General features: G+C 32.8%; 1 protein-coding gene across 7 annotated transcripts in view; it reads left to right on the plus strand.

Annotated features, from left to right (window-relative positions):
- Positions 1-21,817, plus strand: part of LOC129940689 (formin-like protein) — a 203,505-nt gene that overhangs the window by 102,857 nt on the left and 78,831 nt on the right. For all 7 annotated transcript variants that reach the window (XM_056049106.1, XM_056049108.1, XM_056049110.1 and 4 more), the window contains one exon: positions 19,692-19,775. In XM_056049106.1, coding sequence (XP_055905081.1) covers positions 19,692-19,775 — 84 coding nt within the window. The remainder of the gene's footprint in view (positions 1-19,691; positions 19,776-21,817) is intronic.

Below are 21,817 nucleotides of genomic sequence, written 5' to 3' on the forward strand. Positions count from 1 at the left end.
TTTATATGCCTCTATGTGAAGCTTTGAGAAATCTTGAATTTAAAGCTTTAGTGGTTTTGGATAATACTTTTTGAAGTAAATTTCTATTGCCGATTTTAAATCAGAAGTTCGATTTTAAATATCCTGTCGGATTTGAATACTACCTGTTTTGAACATTATTTGACAAGTTTGTACAACATATTTCAAAAACTTGATGTAACCTTGTTTAAAGGACAGTTTCGTTTCAAAAACAAAAATTAGGGTCAAACCGTTTGACCTAAATGGTTCAACGTTTCTTAATGATTTATGTGAGACAGGAGGCATCCAACAACTTATGAAGGTTTTTCGAAAATTTGATGTGCATTTTTCAACTGTGTATTGAAGATCGGAACTATAGACTAAGAAAACTATGACGAAATTTATTGAAAAAAACTTGATGTCTTTAGTGTTTTGTTGTTTTTATTTTCTTATTTCTCAAATTAATATCACCAAAACCTGACGTGATCAAAACTTATTGGAAAAGAGGATTCAATTGCCAGAAACAGAACCTTGTCGAAAAGTGATAATTATCATATTCATCAACGATCTTATACCCTCAACTCATTAAATACCATTCTCGACATCATTTTTGGGAATTATCAGCCATGTAGAATTAAATGCTTCAAAAGCTCAATACTGTCTACTGTCGTTAAAGGGTAACCCCCAACCAACTTACCAACTTTCAGTTCTCGATGTATCACAGATTACCTCTTTTGGAATGATCACATATTCGATATTGCCAAAAATGCTGCTTGGTGCTTAGGATTTTTTCGACGGTTCTGATGTGGATGTAATTTACCAAGCCTTTATTCGGCCAAAGCTTAAATATAATGCGCATATCTGGGCAGGTGCCCCAAAAACAAGTTCAAATCTCTTGGGAATCCAAAAAAGGCTTTGAAAATGATAGGCAATAAAAATATAACCGAACACCGCCGTAATGTTTTATGCCTTTCGTTGTTTGTCCTATATTTTTACAAACATTGTTCTGTCGAATTAACCAGTTGCATTTACACCCTCCACCTCTATTTATTTTAGACGTAATACTCGCACTTCCAGGAATGATCATCACTTTACCCTTGAGCTGAATTTCAGACATACTTTCAAGTATAGAGATTCTTTTTAAGCCGCACATTTAGAATGTGGAATGATTTGACCAAATCAGTTTTTCCCTCTCATTTTGATATTCAGACCTTTAGACCAATGTGCACCGATATCTCCTCTTGAATCCTTCATTATTTTTTAACACTCACTGTGCTTAAATATGAACATATAAAGATTATTAATAACCTCTTGAGAGTCTGTTAGATTAAATAAAGATGTTAAATTTTCGACCTCGAAATTTTTGAAAGGATCCTTCAAAAGCAAATTAACGTATTTCTATCTAAATACTAACTTACTGCTCAGCCCCAATCAATCTGGATTTTGGAAGAAACACAGCTGTGTTACCGGACTTTTTAAAGTTACTGATGATGACATTAGAAAAGCATTAGATAAAGACGAAGTTACGTTTCCAGTTTTGTTAGTTTTTCGAAGGCTTTCGATTCCGTTAAAGCTCATGCAAAATTTTAATTTTTCATCTAGTGCAACTAAATTAATTGTTTCTTATCTAACTGTTAGGAAGCAAGCAGTTCAAGTTGGTGACACCCTGTCAAATTTGTTGCCGAATTCCACTGGTGTACCACAAGGTTCCATACTGGGTCCTTTCTTGTTTTCTGCTTATGTAAATTAATTGCAGCTCTCACTTGTATGCTGATGACGTTCAGCTTTACTTGAGCTGTCCACTTGACCTTATCGAACATGGAGCTTTCTGCGTCAAAAAAAAACCTGAAGAGATTGGCAAACTGGACTTTGTCAAACGAACTGTCTTTTCCCGTTATCTGCGTAGACAAGTGACTGTATAAATCCCACAAAAACTGGTCCATCGGTGTTAAGTCACACAATCTTAGGGATCGAGAAAATGCGCTGACAAAAATATTCCTTCAATAAATTGATTGTTATATAAAGGGTCCGCCAAATTACTTTTTTTTGAAAATGCTTTTAAAACATTGAGTGTAGTTTCGGCTGTGTGGCACGTAGCGCCGCGCGCGCCGTCCTGTTGAAACTAAATGTTGCCTTTTAGATTTTTGTGAGCAAAAATTCGTTCAACATGGCCCAATAACTCCTTGCTTATTTTCGAAGAAAAATGGCCCATTATGCTTCTGGACCAAAATCCGCTCCAAACAGAGACTCGTTTTAGGTGTATCGGCTTTTCATAATGTATACGTGCGAGTTTTCCGTGCTCCAAATGCGACAATTTTGCTTACATTCCCGCCACAATCAAAATGAGCTTTATCTGAAAACGTGATCAGCATCTACTCTAAACCATATTCGCTCAGCGTAAGGATGAAACTAAATATCTGTTAAATCAGACATAAGCCAAGTGTTACTATTCACGAAATAAGCACTAGTTGAAAAAAACGTTAGATGGCAGGCCCTTTATAAATGTTGAACCATTATTTTCGGCAAAAAAGTTACACGATATGAAAATGTTGCTCAGGAGTAGCTTTGTCTATTTTTTATAATAATAAACTGAAAATAAATCAAGTGTCATCTGTCAAAAAGGTCAACTCCAAAAAAGTATTACCAGATTAAAATTCACACGTCTAAAAATACACCCGTTATTTTCTAGTGCGAGTAGAACATTAAAAATAACATTGATTCAAATCCTTTAAAAAAGATATACCAACACTTTTGCAATAAATACGAATTAAAGGTACCTTACCTAAATAAGTTCTCTTCTCACGTTCGTTTTAGTGTCGCAATAAAAATGAATAAAGGTAAAAAAAAATCAACGACGATGTTGATGTCTCAAGTTTATTGACCCACATTAGTCGATATATTTATGTCTGTCTGTTACCATCTCTCTTTGCCACAGCGCCGCGCCCCACCAATATACCCGGCAGTGTCGCCAACGTCCCTCATTGTCGTCGTGTCGGTAGTTTCATCGATCGCGGTCTTCACTTCGTCGTCGTCGTTGGTCAGTTATTGCCAATTCAACAAAAATAAAATTGAAACTTTCCCATGCATGCAACTTCAATAAAGCTGCAGTTGTTGTTTTTGTTATGCTATTGCGTCCTCCGTTCCTTTCGAACGTTATTCAAAATTTTGCTGCAATATGCATAAAATTTGAATTACCTCTATCCATTTCCATTTCAATGGATTGCACAGGTATAAATTCACAAAATATCTACATACCATAAATATCTTTAGATATAAATGTATAAAACTGTGATTAAAAGCAAATAAAGTTACCTGCATAATAATAATTATAATAATAATGTGGTTTTTGGTTGTCTCTTTTAGGAAAAATCGATTTATATAATCAAAATCACGGAGCTAATGTTTTGGTTTGAATAAGGTTTGGAGAATCCCAGGCGCAGCCGTGTTGGTGGCGGCGTTAAGTTTTTATGAGCGTTTATTTTTTTGTTATGATGAAAAAACAAAAACATGTTTTTCATAAATATGTATTTTTTGGCTAAACCAATATGACCTTCAGCGTAGTTTTATTTTTTGGCAACATGCGTTAGCTATTATAAACACCTGACACTTTTATAGAATTATAGAGTTTCTTTAAATGGTTCAACTTTAAAATATTTTTTTTCTTATTAATATACAATACACATTTTGTATTGTCTGTTACCGCTCGGTCTTTGCCCCTACAGTCCAAACCAATTGGTAGATTTGAAATTAAGGTTTAAAGCAGATCCGCGTCAGGTGTTTTTTTCTACTTTTAGTCAAAAATCGAAAATTTAGAATTTCTCAAAAACGAACCAAATTATTTTATTGAATTGTCTCTAAATTGTATTTTTTTATTATATTTTTGTTTTGCTAAAGAAGGAAACATTTTCTCAGGAACCGATTTTAATTTCAATACTGTCTTCATAATATTTCATGATCAATTTACATTTTTGAAGACAAACGTATATTAAATCAAAAAAATGTCAATTTTTTGGTTTGTATAGCTGGAAAATGGCAAAAACCGCAAATGTTTGCATACTGAAGATTCATTTTTGACCAAAACCTAAAAACTGGGAGCAACTACAGTTTGAGATATATAATCAATTTGGAACTTTGAAACAAAATATTGTTAAGGTACCACACCCACGGGTACCCCAGTTTCCACTGATTTTTAACTTCCCAAAGGAAGTTATTGAAATCGGTCCGATTCGTTGAATTGAAAATGATGACACTTCTCCACGTTTTAAGGTCCCTAGAGTCTGAATAAAAGATTTTTGGAAAGATGAACGTCCGTACGTTCGGAAAGCTCTTCTCGTCGTACATAGCTCAAGAACCTCGTTACGATATTATATATCGTACCAAGTAAATAAATTTTTGCAAAGAAAAAAAAACAATTAAGGGTTTTTTATAAAGGGTGATTTTTTTGAGGTTAGGATTTTCATGCATTAGTATTTGACATATCACGCGGGATTTCAGACATGGTGTCAAAGAGAAAGATGCTCAGTATGCTTTGACATTTCATCATGAATAGACTTACTAACGAGCAACGCTTGCAAATCATTGAATTTTATTACCAAAATCAGTGTTCGGTTCGAAATGTGTTTCGCGCTTTACGTCCAATTTATGGTCTACATAATCGACCAAGTGAGCAAACAATTAATGCGATTGTGACCAAGTTTCGCACTCAGTTTAATTTATTGGACATTAATCCAACCACACGAATGCGTACAGTGCCACAACGTCGTACAGAAGAGAATATTGCGTCTGTTTCTGAGAGTGTTGCTGAAGACCGTGAAATGTCGATTCGTCGCCGTTCGCAGCAATTGGGTTTGTGTTATTCGACCACATGGAAGATTTTACGCAAAGATCTTGGTGTAAAACCGTATAAAATACAGCTCGTGCAAGAACTGAAGCCGAATGATCTGCCACAACGTCGAATTTTCAGTGAATGGGCCCTAGAAAAGTTGGCAGAAAATCCGCTTTTTTATCGACAAATTTTGTTCAGCGATGAGGCTCATTTCAGGTTGAATGGCTACGTAAATAAGCAAAATTGCCGCATTTGGAGTGAAACCAGAAGCCGTTCAAGAGCTGCCCATGCATCCCGAAAAATGCACTGTTTGGTGTGGTTTGTACGCTGGTGGAATCATTGGACCTATTTTTTCAAAGATGCTGTTGGACGCAACGTTACGGTGAATGGCGATCGCTATCGTTCAATGCTAACAAACTTTTTGTTGCCAAAAATGGAAGAACTGAACTTGGTTGACATGTGGTTTCAACAAGATGGCGCTACATGCCACACAGCTCGCGATTCTATGGCCATTTTGAGGGAAAACTTCGGAGAACAATTCATCTCAAGGAATGGACCGGTAAGTTGGCCACCAAGATCATGCGATTTGACGCCTTTAGACTATTTTTTGTGAGGCTACGTCAAGTCTAAAGTCTACACAAATAAACCAGCAACTACTCCAGCTTTGGAAGACAACATTTCCGAAGAAATTCGGGCTATTCCGGCCGAAATGCTCGAAAAAGTTACCCAAAATTGGACTTTCCGAATGGACCACCACCCAGCCGCTGTCAACATTTAAATGAAATTATCTTCAAAAAGTAAATGTCATGGACCAATCTAACGTTTCAAATAAAGAATCGATGAGATTTTGCAAATTGTATGCGTTATTTTTTTTAAAAAAGTTCTCAAGCTCTTAAAAAATCACCGTTTATATATTCAATAAGCTCGTCTTTTCTTTTTTACTGCTTTCCACGTTCATAAACCTTGTCAACCCCATAAAATAGTCGGGAGCGGTCCAGAAATATCCTGCAACTGAGGTGAGGCTACACCCAAAATAGTTTTGTAGTAGGCTGGTGTCCCTGCCTATGCCATCTTAAGGATTTTTCACTGGTACTGCCTCTTGCGAGATCACCACTGTGTGTAATGTGTGAATGAATAGTTATCCCAAAGAATGTACGAACGTAAAGTGGTGAATAAAATTATTGAAACAACCTTTATGTTCATCTTATCTTTGATCCAAAATATTAAACCTACGTTAAAAATACCCTCAAATCATTTCGTGGACTTCTCTTAGCTAGAAGAAGCTGTCACTGATCCTTTTAGTTCATTTGTAAAGAAAGAAATGGTTTCGAAGAATTTTATGTTTTTTTTCATCTTGTTTCTTCTTTTGAGCCTAAATGAAGAGTTTCAAATACTTTTTTCTTCGAACCGTTTAATATTTTTGCAATTTCAATCACCGTTTTTTTTAGCTTGTTTTAGGCTTTTCATCACTTCGCGTTCAAAAAAGAGTATAATGTAATTCACGACCCATATTTATTAAAATTATAGATGACTTTTGGAAATTTTATGTAGTATCGAATATAAAACATCTGATAAACTTATAAACAATCTCAAAACGCCTATTTGCTTACAAAAAAATGGATCCTTGCGTTAGAATAACAGTTAAAGTAGATTGTTTCTATTATTATTTCCAGACGAAATCATTATTGGCCTCGAACTATTTACCGTTAAGTAAAAACAAAAAATTGTGGTCACAAACAAATTTTGCCATTTGAAAGCATTATTAGCAACGATTAAAATATAGAAAGATTAACGAAAAAAGACTTAATTGCTAACAAAAAGGTGAATCGAAAATGATGAAGACAGTTGTTTCTATTATTTATTTTAACACTGTATTAAAATACACATTTCTCTAAAAAACCTTTAATTTTGGTTCTATTTACCTTGAAACGTCGAGAAATGTGAACATTCTCAATTCAATAAATCGGACCGATTACAATCTACTTATGAAGTGATGTTCAACTTGAAATGATTAAACAGTCCGTTAAATAAGTCATAATCCAAAAATATTAAGGTTTGCTAGTAATTGCTGTTTTTATCCATTTAAAGGTAAACTTCATCAAAATTTGGACCCAAAAACCAGGTTCAGGCTGGGATGCGACCCACACTGATAACTTCCCATCCCGTCTGTCGATTTGTCTTGCTTTAAAGTTTGTAGGTTTTCGTTTTTGTTAAAAAAGTTTTTTCTAGAATTATTCTTACAAATTTTAAAATTACCAACAATATTATTCATATAAATAAATAGTTTAGTTTGAAAATCTAGTTATGTTACATAGATTTTTAGTCGAAAAATTTTGTTTACCAATTTAAGTAGAATTTCTAAAATTATTACCAATTGGATGAATTAAATTAATTTGACAGATACCAACAACCGAACATCAATTTTCACCAAATTTGCGTACTATTTTTTGTAAATTTTATTTGTTTTATGAAAAAACGGACTGTTGGATTTTTATAAAAAAAACACTACTGAATATCGAAAATAATATTTTCTGTGAAATAAAAAGAGTCTGAAGACAATATTTTTAATTTTTAAAAGTTTTTTGAGTCGATAGTAAATTTTTACCAAGTTTTAGTATTGCTTTTTATTTTTTATATAAAAAAAAAAAATTTTCCCCAAATTTTACTGAATGAAAGCCAATATCTTAAAGTTTTGAAAAGATATTTGTGTAGAAAATCAACTTCTACAACTTTTATTAATTTTTTTGTTTAGATTTTTATTTGTTGTAAAAAAACTGTCAATTCGATTTTTCTCAAAATTTTACTGAATATTGACAACAATATTTTTCAATAGATAAAAGTAGTTTAAAGCCAATATCTCAAAGTTTTGAAAATATATTTGAGTCGAAAATTAATTTTTACCAACTTTTGTTAATTTTTTTGTTTTTTTATTTTTTGTAGTAAAACTGTCAATTCGATTTTTCTCAAAAATTTTCAGAATGTTGAAAACAATATTTCTGAGAAGAAATAAATAGTTGAAAGCCAATAATCGCAAATTTTGTCGATGATATTTGAGTCGAAATTCAATTTTTACCAACTTTGAGTAGTGTCTTTTTTTAGGTTTTTATTTTTTATAATAAAACTGTCAATTCGATTTTTCTCAAAATTTTACCAGATGTTAAAAATTTTATTTTTAAAATTGTTTTAGAGATAAAATCATCATGTATTCTTAACATTTTCGAGTTGACACATTTTTTTTCAGTTATTTTAGTTTGTTTAAAAAACCATTAATTGCATTTTTTCAAAAAATATCCTTGTTTGGTATCACGTTACAGTATTATATAAAATTTAATACAAGTCTCTAACGGTTTTGGTTCGATATTTAAGTTTAAACAAAATGTTGACCTTTTTTGTATTGTTTCTTGAAGCTTAAATCAAATGTGCCCAATTTTTTGTTTAACGTGTTACTTTAAAACTAAAATAGTTAAATTGTGTGCCAATAACCACTTTTTAGCTTTGTTCCTATAATTTTGGCTATAGCTGTATATGATTTCAGCATATTCGAATCGAAAACAATGCCCAAATAACATAATGCAAGCACCATCAAAAATTTTTCTTTCAGAAATAGCTATTTTTTTTTTTGAGCATATCATTAAAAGAAGACGGTAATTACAAGGGCGAACTTGTAAACATAAAATGTACAAATTTAGTTTATTTTGGTTTTTAATAATAATAACGCAGTTTTTAAAAAATGTGTACCTATATAACTAAAATTTTATGTTGCTACGAATGAAACTTACTTACTTACTTACTTAAGGTGGCGCTACAGTCCGGGGCGGACCTGGGCCTCAACCAACAAGCGTCTCCAGCCAGCTCGGTCCCTAGCTAGCTGTCTCCAGTTTCGCACGCCAAGTTGGTTGAGGTCCTCTCCCACCTGGGTGCGCCACCTGAGTCGCGGTCTTCCTCTACTGCGCCGTCCCTCGGGATTGGATTCGAAGACCTTCCGGGCTGGAGCGTTGATGTCCATCCGCTCTACATGACCTAGCCATCTAAGCCGTTGGACTTTGATTCTGCTAACTAGGTCAGTGTCGCTGTACAGCCCGTACAGCTCGTCGTTATATCTTCTCCTCCATTCTCCATCTATACGTACGGGACCAAAAATCGCCCGAAGAATTTTTCTCTCGAAGCATCCTAAGACGCTCTCATCTTTCTTTGACAGGGTCCATGCCTCAGCGCTATAAATGAGAACCGGGATGATGAGTGTCTTATAGATGGTGATTTTACATGCTCGAGAGAGGACTTTACTTCTCAATTGCCTTCTAAGTCCAAAGAAGCAGCGATTTGCAAGAGTTATTCTTCGTTTGATTTCAGCGCTGGTGTCGTTGTCTGTGTTTATAGCGGTGCCTAGGTAGACAAAGTCCTTAACTACCTCAAAGTTATAGGTGTCCACGGTGACGTTTTGTCCAAGACGTCGTCGTTCAGTGTCCTTTTTTGATGACAGCATATACTTGGTCTTGCCCTCATTGACCACTAAACCCATCTTCTTCGCTTCCGTCGCAATGCTCAAAAACGCTCCACTGACATCACGCTTTGATCTTCCAATTATGTCAATATCATCTGCGTATCCGAGTAATTGGATGGACCTTTGGAAGATTGTGCCTCTATTGTTGACGGTTGAGTTTTGCACAATTCTTTCCAGAATGATGTTGAAGAAGTCGCATGACAGTGCATCGCCTTGTCTAAAACATTTTTTGACATCAAATACATCGGTAAGATCATTTCCGACCTTGATAGAGCAGCGTGCATTCTCCATCGTCATTCTGCACAAACGGATAAGTTTGAATGAAACTCCTAACCTAACAATTCCATTTCATTAAAAAGTAAAACGTAATGCATTAAACAGACTTGGGTCTTGCAAGCTCTCTTATAGTTTTTGTTCGACAAACTAATTTAGGTGTAATTTTTAAAATTAAAATGTTTTTTTTTTTTAATTTCCTAATGTTTGCGGTTCAAAGGATTTCATTGGCTTTTTGACCTTATTCATAACTCTACTTGTCATACTCGCATTTTATAAGAAGACACCATCTTAACAAGCTCAAAACATGCAGATCGAGGCAATAAGTCAAAAAAATGACGAGGTCATCCATGTACTTATGTATATTCCCAGAAGCACACTTTGCAACTAATTATGAGTTCCATAAATCTCCATTATTATTTTATTTCGCGCAACACTTAAAATAAATTAGACAAAATACAACGAACAGTTTTCTGGGGGGATTGGTCACACCCGATGATGGTATTTTGCTGTCCTTGGAAAAAACCCAAATGTTTTCTCTTCGCGCGAATGAACAATGTTTTTTTTTATTCAAAACAATGACCATCAAAAAGTCTAAGTAAAACTTCACATTTTTCCACACCTACTTCCATCATTCATTTCATACTCGCTGTTAAAAAAAAAAATAAATAAAAAATAATATTAGAACATCAAACGCGATGCCATGCGTGAAAAAACGCATTTCCTTCTTTTATTTTGTCAGTTTTCACGCCCTGGTTTTTTAATCAAATTTGCTAACTTTCGCTTGTTTGTTGTTATGGAAAGAAAAGAGACTTCTCTCTCTGTGGCTCTATATGTCGTATGTTATTTCTTGAAGCTCAACTCATATCTTGAGGGAAATAAGCATAAAATAAAACATTATCGACGCCATTATTTTTTTCCACAAAGTCAATGAAACAAAAGCAGATTAACAGACATTAATTTTATATAACGAAACATGCAAACAAACAAAACAAACAAACAAACATTTTAATAATTATTATGATTTGTTTAGACTGCAGTGGTGGCGATATGGCGATCAAGCTATCAACTTTAACAACAACAACAAAAAAACTATCAAATGCAATATGAGAAGCAACAAGATGAACAAAAAGAAAACAAAATTATCATTTTTCTCTGAAGCCTCACTCAAGTTACAAATGTTTTAAACTCTGTTTTAACTAATTTATCACGATTCAAGCGGGTTTGAGTCTAAGAGCGTATCAAAAAGGCAGAGACTTAATGTTGATGGTGATGAGATGATTCATATATCGGGTGCGTATGGTGTATCGATGGGCTTTGTTTTGTTTGCCTTCGTCCTTATCAGCAATCTATCAGAGTTAAGTATATAAAAATATACACTCTGAGTCATTCGATTGGTGTCCATTTCGTAGTAAGATTTTAGATGAAGAACAAAAACAATATCCGTAGTATGAATACTACCGATAAAAGTTAAAGTAGAATCTTACTACGGATGAGTTTTTGACATATATACGGTTCTTGAATGGATCTTATGTGATTTAGTTGTTAAATGTTGGTACGATTGATATTGCATTTGTATCTCGATGGCTGTGTTCGTTGACTAGTTGTGTTTGAAATCATGTGTTTTCCATTGGCGAACAAAAATTAATTTGTTACTTTTGATATTATTAAGATTTGTTAATGAAAATGGATTAGTTTTGCTTATTATGCAAGATAAAGCAATAGAAAAGATAATTAAGTTTTGATATGTTCCACCAAAGGTTTATCTGAGTTTAGATTAAATAAATCGTTTTGGTGTTTCCACCGCGCAAAAAGGTTTAAAAATGATTGAGTTTGACAGCACTTTCTAAAATGCAAATGGTGTTTCGATGTTTCTTATGAATTTCAAATGAGATAGTTTGATTCGTATTAAACAATGAATAACTGCATAGTTCAGCACCATATAAGCATATGCTACCAACTCCATGTGCAATTTTATATTTGATTTGATTAAAATAAAACTATTATTTTTGTACACATGAAAGCTTCAAGCTCGCTTCAAAACCACATGTTAATCTACTTGTCTACGAACAAACCCCCTTCGTGAAGTTTTTATTTTATGCCAAAGCTGCGATTGTTAAATGAACTTTTTTATAAAATCTCAATTTCCAGATGTTTTCTTACCAATTCTTGAAAATTGTCAATTTTATTAGTTTCTTTTGCTGAACTTAATTTTATTTTTTGATTTTATTCTATTTGTGTGTTTTTTTATTATTATGTAAACAAAACACATTTTATGATTTGGCAGTAATTTTAAACCAAGGCTTCATTCATATAATTATTTAATTTCAATTTAATCCAATTCTTAAAAGTTAAACCCGCTTGTATGAAGCTCGCTTGTCTTTCCTGGGAATTTTTAGATCACTTGGCCTTAAAATACTCCACTCTAAACATAGCATGAAACATACGAGTATTTTAGGTTAAATTTAGAAATGTTTATCTTAAAAAAACTTAAGTAAAACTAAATTGAGTCTATAAGAAGAAACGCTGAACGCTTTAATTTCTATGTTATTTTCCACCTACATTTTTGCTGAACATTTTATTTTATTGTAAAATTTGGTAAGGTGTGAAAAGCAGTTTACAACTACCAAATTGGTAAGAGACTCCTGATTTAATTGTTAAGTATTTTTTTTTTCGAAAATTTCGGACGTTAACACTGTCTTTTTCAAAGCTCTAACAAACCTCTGGGAAACTTCTCACGCAACTTAATCATAACTGGAACTTTGTGCCGCATTTCATTGGACACACATTTTGTCCGAAGTTATGATCTTAACGTTACGTTTAATTCCCACTTTTGTAATAGACTTTGATAATTATAAAGAGTGGTTCGAATTTTAAGCGTGCCATGTTATTGTAAAAAGCAATTGTTATGTCAAATGACAGCTGAGTTTGACAGCTGTCAAATGAAAGCGCTACCAACTTAAAACCACAAAAGAATAACTTATCCAGAAAATGCCAGAAGTTTTGTTTCTTGTGAAAAAAAATTGAGAATTAATTCATAAAAATTTATAAGCCTTCGGACTAAAAATAACACTTTTCGACAAGTTTTTCTTCCTGGCAATAAAATTGCATACTTTTAAATGGTTTTGAAATCTTTGATTTAAATCCGACTTCAAAATTAATACATTACGTTGGGTTTTTGAGAAATTACTTTTTAAATTCGAAAAAAAAACACGTACACTGCCAGTCATAAGATATTAAGATTAGAAGCACATGAAATAAATGGAAATAAAATGCAAGTATTTGTATGTTTTTTTAGTTTTCATTAGGTTTTTAATAATTTGTGCTACCACCAGCCTTGAAAATAACTTCAAAAATTCTACCTTTTTAAGGATTTATAAAAAAAATTCCAATTAGACCAAAGAAATCTCACTCCAGGCCAATTTAATACCATGAATTAGCGATTCCTTGGCACCGTATTGCTTCCCGCCCCACGCATTTTGAAATGTGTAAAGTTCCAAGGAATATGGTGGCCAAGACAGCAAGTGGAAGTTTTGGTTTGAAATAAGGGATTTTACCTCTCGGGCTGTGTGTATGGGAGCGTTTTCCTGCTGAACAATTCATGGAATTGGTTCAAAAAGCTCGCTAATATTGGGGAATACTGATTCCAGGAAGGCTTTGTATGTTTTCCTAGTCATTTGGTGTCTTGGACTACCAAGTCTATAGCGCCATACAATAAAATTGACCCCCACACGATAACGCCTCCTATGGTGACGGTTTAAAAATCACTAGGTACTATAACCATCTGGCCCATCTAAGTTAATTTTCTCGTCGGAAAAAATATCCTTCGGAAAATCATATGCGGTCATTCCATTTTGCACATCCCCGCTCATGTGGTCTTTCTCGAAACACAAGCGTTGCTTCTTCCTTGGAATGACCGCATATGATTGTCCGAAGTTTTTTCTCAAGCTTCAGGTACTTTAATTGTTTAGCATGGCGAATTGTGTATTTAACAGTGGATAAGCTAGCCTTAACATTAGCTTTCTCCTTAGTTTAAGCTGCCTATAAAGCTGAATTTGATGCTATTTTAAGGATACTTCTTGTTTGTGTTTTTAGCCCAAACAAAGCAAAGCATTAAAGACCCTTAAAGCAATAAACATCTATTCTTGCCCTTTTGCTATACTGTTAAACATTTTTTGATGCCCATTTCTGTTAACACTTAATCAGAAACAATTTGTTTATAAATCTTACCGTTTTTCTGAAAAAAATGTATGCACTTCACAAAACAACGCCGACCCGATTATGACCCTATTTATTTTCGGATATTCTTGTCTCAATTAACAATTTGTCATAAGAGTGTCGTAAGCTAAATCTCTCCAAACCCAAATTTTATATTTTGTTGTCAACAAAATAGCCCCTCATTTACCATTCTTGTTTTTTTCTAATCCAACATGTAACGGGAGAAATGTCAATTTTACTTTTCGAAAATGCTTGCATCTAACCTTATGACCGGCAGTGTATATGTATTTTTGATACAATCTGAGTGTGTAAAGTAGATTTTTTCAATAAAATCCGTAATTGTTCTCCAAATAATTCTTTTCTGCAATATTCAGTTGAAACATTTATTTTATTTTCTATGATATTTCAAAAAATCATGCTAGAGTTCACATGCCTTACAAAAATCTGAAAGAAACGCTAAGCCATATGTAAAACGGTTTTTAACCGAAAAAGACAAATTGGTTTGAAACAGTTCTTCTATATGAAGTTTTTGAAATATATTTAAAAATAATGTTTGAAACGGGTATTGTTAAAACGTCAACAAATTGTTAAAAATAATTTTTAGATAAGAAACCTGTATTCAAAATTAAGTCCAAACATTTAATTTCAAAACTTGGTTGTTTTAATCATTTTTAAGGGCGTATATTTTAAAAACCTGATGTGATAGAAACATTTAGAGACGAGATTCGTATTTAGAATATCTTAATTCGTTATAAAAGTATTGTTTTGTTTGTGGGATAGAAAAAACGTAACTGTATGATTATTTTATAATAAATATAACAATCTTCATTAAAAATCTTAAAAATGTCAGCAATCTAATATCAATCAAGTGATACGTATTGTACGAAGGGAACGTTTGAAGGAGTATCTATGAACGGACACTGTAGTTTGCTGTGGTAGGCATCATTTATACCCATAGAACATCTGCTGTTCATATTGGTGTCAATCTTTTTCTTCTATCTTGAGTTTTTTTTTCAATTTCTTCTTCTTGTTTTTTTAAAGTTTGTTTGATTTTCCTTTCATTTCTATAGACTTCATGCATATACTATACATTAAAGATACATATAAAGATAGTTTATCAGATGAACTCTTCTTGTATCGTATTTCATTCAATTAACATCAAATGAGTGTGTTTTATCATTTAATCATTGTTAAAATAGCAAATAATGAAAAATTGATGGATAATATGGTAGATCAAGAGAAAAGGAAATGACCACAATAAATATACAACAACTTTGTTATCTATAGTTACATGTTTTGCTTAAATGACCATTTGTATGAACTTCAAAAACAAACAAATGTTGATACCTACAAGTAGAAATTTTGGTTACTCTTCAGGAATTTATGTTTTTTGTCAAAAGTTATGTAAAAACCAATAAGAGGTTTTATTTTGAGTAGCTGTCACTTTTGAAGCTGTCGTCTTATGACATTTGACAGGTAAAAACTGTGCCATTGCTAAAAATCAAATATTACACTGTTCAGCACCTTATTCAAACGCTTAAATTACAATTTTAAAGTCACAATTCGCAGTTTGCTGTTTGGCAAATTATATTTTTGTTTCTCGGAGAGATCAAATTTCAATTTTATGTCAGTACATTATTTTCTATATATTTTATCGTTTAAGTTTAAAAGGGATTCAATTTATAATACGTTGTTTATAAGCAACTTAAATTGAAAAAATACCTAAATACCAATAATTGATTTGCAAACTAATCATTAAGAATTACACTTATACTAAAGCATGTTTTCTTTTGTTGGTTTGGTCAATGCAAGTTAGGATGCAGATATTTAATAAATTAATCTTACTCAATTTTCTGCCCTTATGAAAAATAAAATAATAATAAATAAAATAACATACAATAAAAAAGTACGTATACGTCCCAGTGACACTTGTTTTTATCTTTCTGTTTAGAAAAAAACCCATGAGTTATTTCAACACGAAAATACGATGACTAATAGATCAATAGATTAGGTTTGGTTAAAGTGGCTGGAAAGATGGAAACGGACACACTTAGGCCAGTTTAATGGCCCATTGTGATACCACATGAATCTTAAAGCTTCCTCCTAAGCTCAATAAAACTTGAAAGGCTGATTATAGATCAATACTTTTTTAAAATCTTAATTTTTGGAACTCATTGCTAAATAATTTTTATTTGTCCTGCTGCTATTCTTTTTTTTGGTAGAAAATCACAGAAATGTAAAATCTAAGAGGAAACATAATTTTGAATTCTTATATTTTGTTGATAATATATTCTCAAAAACGAAATTATTTTACTTAGTATAATGTTAAAATATTTGTTAATACTTAATTTCTTCGTAAATACTGTTAAATTCCCGCACAAATTTTCGAGAATTTAATAGACACATTTTAGAATTGAAAATACAGTTGACTTCCTCTAAGTCGAATATTCATGATGTCAAAAAAAATTGAGTAAGAGAGATTATTATTTTTTTTTTTTTAATATTAGAATGTTAACATTCAATAAATAAATTAATTAAATAAAAAAATAAATCAATGGCTAGAATATTCACACGTTTAAAAAATTATTTTTTTAATTATTTTTAACAATAATTCAGGGGAGTATTATAACTCGCAAGTCGAAAATTCGCCTAAAGTCGAATGTTTTGGCGAATTAACAGTTTGGTGGTACTACCAATGGTGAAGTCCGTAGTTCGTCTTTGAAAACAAAACTGCCAACATAACAACTGAATGTAAAATGTCATTCATTGTTATAAATATTTATAGTCAGATTGAAGAATATTGTTTTTTGTGACCAAAAAGTATACAAAAATATAGATGATTAGCAGCGTTGAATTGTTTTTCGAGGATGAAAATGAAGAAGTTACAAATAAAGAAGAAAAAACCATGATTTGCAGATTAAGAAAAGTTTAAGAGATGCTTTCAATCCACTGGAAGTACCAGATAATTTGTAATAAAATTAAAAATTACTTTGATAAAATTTAACTAGATTGTCTTTCATAGATTTGTGTTATACTTTCGGTTTAGCAAACACGCATTTAAATATGTTTTAAGTCCGATAAGTTCAGGATTTCAAACGGATTTCAATTACACCAATTTTAAAACTTGCGTGCACACTACGATTTCTCGCATGTGGAAGTTATCAATAAGTGTATAAAATGACTTTAAGCTAGGTTTCTACCAACCTACAGTTTCAGTAGTTTTAAGCGAAGTTCTTAATTTGCTTGAAGCAAGAATCTGCCCAGTTTTTCTTGAGTCTCCTATTGTTTTTGGAGGAGTTTGACTCGTTCATCCACAAACTTTCCCCTGCTTATACGACATTCGTTGATTTTGTTGACTGGGCTGATGTCATTGCCATGGAAGCATCTTCAACTTAAATGTCTGCATCATTTGAGTCGGGTTGTTCCACTGTTGCAGTTGTATTACCCATTGGATTTACAGCCAAACTGTAAACTTAGCAAATTGTCAACTGCATGTTCCAAAGGGGACAAAGACAACTGCCGAAAAGGTCCAGCCAAACCTATACAATTTTATTTTCTAGAACCATTTTGTAATATTCTTTGTCACGTACCTTATGCACCTCTTTACCCTCTCGTATAGGAGGTCCCAATGCGTTTAGCTCAAGGGCAAACAAAGCCCAATATTGGGCTTGGTTTTTTTTTTGGATGATTCAAACGTACAGACACCTTTGGCAATGTCGGGGTTTGCCTCCATTAGCTCCATCAACTTTGAGAACTGGGCGTTGTTGTTTTTTTTTTGTTGGTATTTAATTTGTTCTTACCTTTGTCGATTTTCACTCATTCTTTTTTTTTTATGTCGCAACACAAAATCTAGACAACTACTTCGAATTAAAAAAAAAAACTGTGAATTTTCAAAGTCTCCAAGAATTACAGTTCGACCGATTATGCCGTTTTATTACATAATTGTAATAAAACGACATTTCAATTCGCCAAATTTTTAAGTTTAAGGCGAACGTCAACTTGGTGAATCACAAACAGTAATGCAAAAAAGTCACATTCGCTTATTTCTTAAAGCTACTCTCGAGTGATAATACCGCCTTCAATCTCTGTCTTCAGTGTTTTAATTGCATTTTTGATTTCATTCTTTTCTGGCATATTGATGTTTATTATTTTGCCTTCTTCATCAGCTTCACTATCGTCATCGTTACCATCATTAGCATGAACTATTTATTCCAAAATTGTTTCGCTATACAGTATTTCTGTAACTACAATACTTGACTTCAACATAATCCCTTCAATTTGCATTCGCAATATTGTAATCAGTTTGAGTTAGCCGTTTTTCCTCTCGATTTCGCTAGTGTCGCCTGCGTTAGTTTCACATATCAGTTGGTTTAGCGGAATATCATCTTCATCGTCCCAAACACTTTAGATCTTGGTTAGTATACGGCGTGTATAATTAACTTTAAAATTTTGTAATGTCCATCGATTTCAAGTCATTTTAAAGGGAGGGGGGAAATACTCAAGTTTTATAAACTTTAACTTATCCTTGACTCATTTTGAGTGAGCAGGTCAGTTATCAATGACGAATAATAACTTGCGCTTTGATCGTCCAAAATTTGCATCCAACTTAAAAGCGAACAAGTTATCAATCAACTGACAAAAATGTTATTTTATTAAAACAACTATGTTTGCTATCTCCGATTAATAAGAGCTTAAGCTTTTCTCAGCATATCATGTTGAACTCCACAAGGCAAGTTACTCTTTCTTTATTTAACTTTCTTCCAAAACATTTATCCCCCTTTAAAAGCCGATGTACGCGTCGACAAACATTTATAAAAAAAATCCGTTTCATCGACATAAAAAATTTCATCCATTCCTCTGACAACTTCAGAAATCTTTCATTTCCATTCATTGGCTTTATTATTATCAACAATAGCATTTTCTCCAAACAAAACTTTGTTAAGAATACTATGCCTGGTTTTAAATCTGCTAAGCCAACCATCACTTGCCTTGAAATTAGGAAATCATAAGTTATCTGCAAATTCCAGCTCTTTCTTTTTTAAGATTGGATTGCTTACATGTAAACTATTGCCACGCATACTTTCGAACCATTTGAAAGCAGCTTTGTCAAAACTTTCATACTCGCAAACTTTGTTCCGGTCAAAGTAATCACTAATATTTAGACAATCTTGCCGAGTTCTTAATTTTTCTCTATCAGCTCATATCAAAGAAGGAGTTCTTTTGGGAACGCCAAAATCGTCAGCAATTCATCTTTTTTTCAACTCCCTTCTCGATTTCTTAAATGAAACGCATCTGATGTGATGTGATGTGTGAGGAATGCAAAAATACAGCGAAAAAGTTCGAGTGTGATAGAAATTCCACTTAAAAGGAGTTTGACTTAGAGGGAATCGACTGTAACTGTATTTTCACAAAACCACTTAGAAACAATCAAAAATGGGAGCGGTTCGAAATATTGTTCTTTCAGAATTCTGTATGATCAAAATTCTTTACAACACTGTTTAGTCATAATTAAATTAAATTCTGTATAGTTTCAAAACACGTAACTTAGAATATTGTATCCAGCACTTGATTTAATTTATTCACAGAAAATTATGTAATTGTCTTAAAGCTTTGCAAAGAAGTTTTACTGAAAAATTATAATAATATCTTATTCTCAAAAATGTATATTAATATTAACTTTAAAAAAAAAAAACAATGTCTTTACAATAGCGTAACATTTCTTTTAAAAAGAAAGATATAAGAAACTTTTTCTGTTTTTTTTTACACAAATAGCTTATCCTTTTACAAAACTGCCTTAACAGCTCAAGCCCAACCTTTAACCTTTTTTCTATGTCAAAGGAAAAACTTATTCATATTTTGTTTCTTTTTCTTTTACAGGCCTCAATGGACTTACCACCGGATAAAGCGAAACTATTGAAAAATTACGACGATGTTAAAAAATGGGATATCATATGTGATCAGGTAAGCTTAAAACTACTTTTATACCTATTTTCCCTTTACAAGTCTCTTACTTATTATTGATTTGTCAACAAAAATGTAGTGCATAGCTCTGTCGTCTATCCCCTATATAACAATAAATCCTATTTTGCGTTTAGACTACTCGACTTTAAAATGAATTCAAGTCCGGCAACTGACGATAATAAAGACGACTACGACGACGACAACGACGCGACGATTATGTAAAAGGAAACCGCAACGCTCGAACTTTTTTTTCTTAAATTTTTATGTTTTGTTGTTATAATGTCAAAAAATGCAGACTTTTGTCTACAAAGTAAGAAAAAACCTCACTGCATAAGCGGGTATAGTGCATATTGCTGCATATCTATAGGTTTTATGTGTGCTCTGGATTCATGTTTTTTCCTTTGTTTATTTTCAAAGTGAAGACCGAGCATACGAACAAAAAAAGAAAAGAAAAACAAGCCACAAGAATGGCGACTTTTAAGTTTGTCTATTCTAAGGTATAATGGCGACAAAATTTATGGCACTATGAACAAAAAACACAACCTAGACATGAACTTATGGTAGTTAAGTTATGTCTGGGGTGTGGGTGGTTGATAGATAAATGCAGTACTAGGCTATTAACTTTTGTAGAACTTCTACCTTGAAGTTTTCAATAGAACTCCTGCTTTGTATTGAAATAAGACTAAACAAAAAAAAACAATCTATTCCGCTCATGTTCCCATAATGCACTTAAAAACCAATGTAAGTGCATTATTTTTTGTCGAAATTTCGACTTTAAATACACTTGATAACCCTGCTTTTTGAGGAGAGGATGGCTACGAATGTGAATGACCTTCTTAAGTCCAATTGCTGCAACGATAAGCTTCAATACATTATTTAAAACAAATTTCTTAATTTTCAACTTCAAATTGAAAGTCATTGTTTTAATTTGTTGATTACTCAAATTTTGAAATATCTCGAAGTTTCGAGACCCTTAAAGTCGAAATCCATGATTTGTACGTTCGGGATTACCTTTGTCGTCGGCAATATCTCAAGAACTAGTAGAAAAATCATACCATCATTTGAAGTGCGCTCTTTTTTTTAGTTTAAGTTTTGAAACATTCACCCAATAAATCAAAATTTTTGACAGTTCTTTAAAAAGAAGCCTTTAATTTCTGCTTTTTTTTTAGATATATTCTTTTACACGCTTAAAATGAACTCAAATATTTGTAAAGAATTTCTCTTCTTTTATTTTTGTATTTATTTAGTTTTTATTTTTTTTCCGGCAAAATACAAAACTTCGTTATATTTTATCGCATCTACTCATACGACAAACCAAGATGCATTGCAAAAATTCCCAAGTGTTTCGCTTGCAGCAATTAGCCATAAAGTATCTAACATATCTAAGAGGCGTGTCTTGAACGTCAGCAATGAAATGAGTAGAAGAGTATACGTATCTACTCCTAGTCCTCTATCTGGTTCTTCAAAAAAAAAAAAGAAAGAGCCTTCTGTCCTGAAATTCTATTCCATATGCCATCTTGTCTACAAATAGCTATACATGCCTTCAGAACTTCCCTTGTCGCTGCTGCCGAAGACGCGCCGCGCGAAGCCCGAGAGGAACTAGTTTTATTCTTTTTGTGTGGTTTTTGCAAAAGTCTAATGGTGTACTCAAAAATTAAAAAGCAAACAAAAACCGACAAACTAAAAGAAGACACATAAAACACAACATGCCGACCTCTCCTCTTCCTGTTTAAGTACAAGTATAGGATTCGACTTTCGACTTGATGCCTTTAGCCTGATGATAGTTTGCTTTGGTTTGGTTTTTGGCTTAGCCTAGGTCTGGCTTGCTGTATGGGAGTCGTATGGGTTTGACTGACTGAGTGACGGGTGACGATGCTTCTTTGGTTAAGGCTAAGAGGTGGCGCAAATAACAACAAGTGAAGGATTAATGAACCCCGCACAAGTTATGTCTCCTTGCAAGAGTTATATTACACCGATAATGGTGATTGCTAACTTGCCTCCTTCTTCCAATATCATATGTTATGTTTTTTTTGATGTATGTA

The sequence above is a fragment of the Eupeodes corollae genome, chromosome 1 (assembly GCF_945859685.1).
Source record: "Eupeodes corollae chromosome 1, idEupCoro1.1, whole genome shotgun sequence".
NCBI lineage: Eukaryota > Metazoa > Arthropoda > Insecta > Diptera > Syrphidae > Eupeodes > Eupeodes corollae.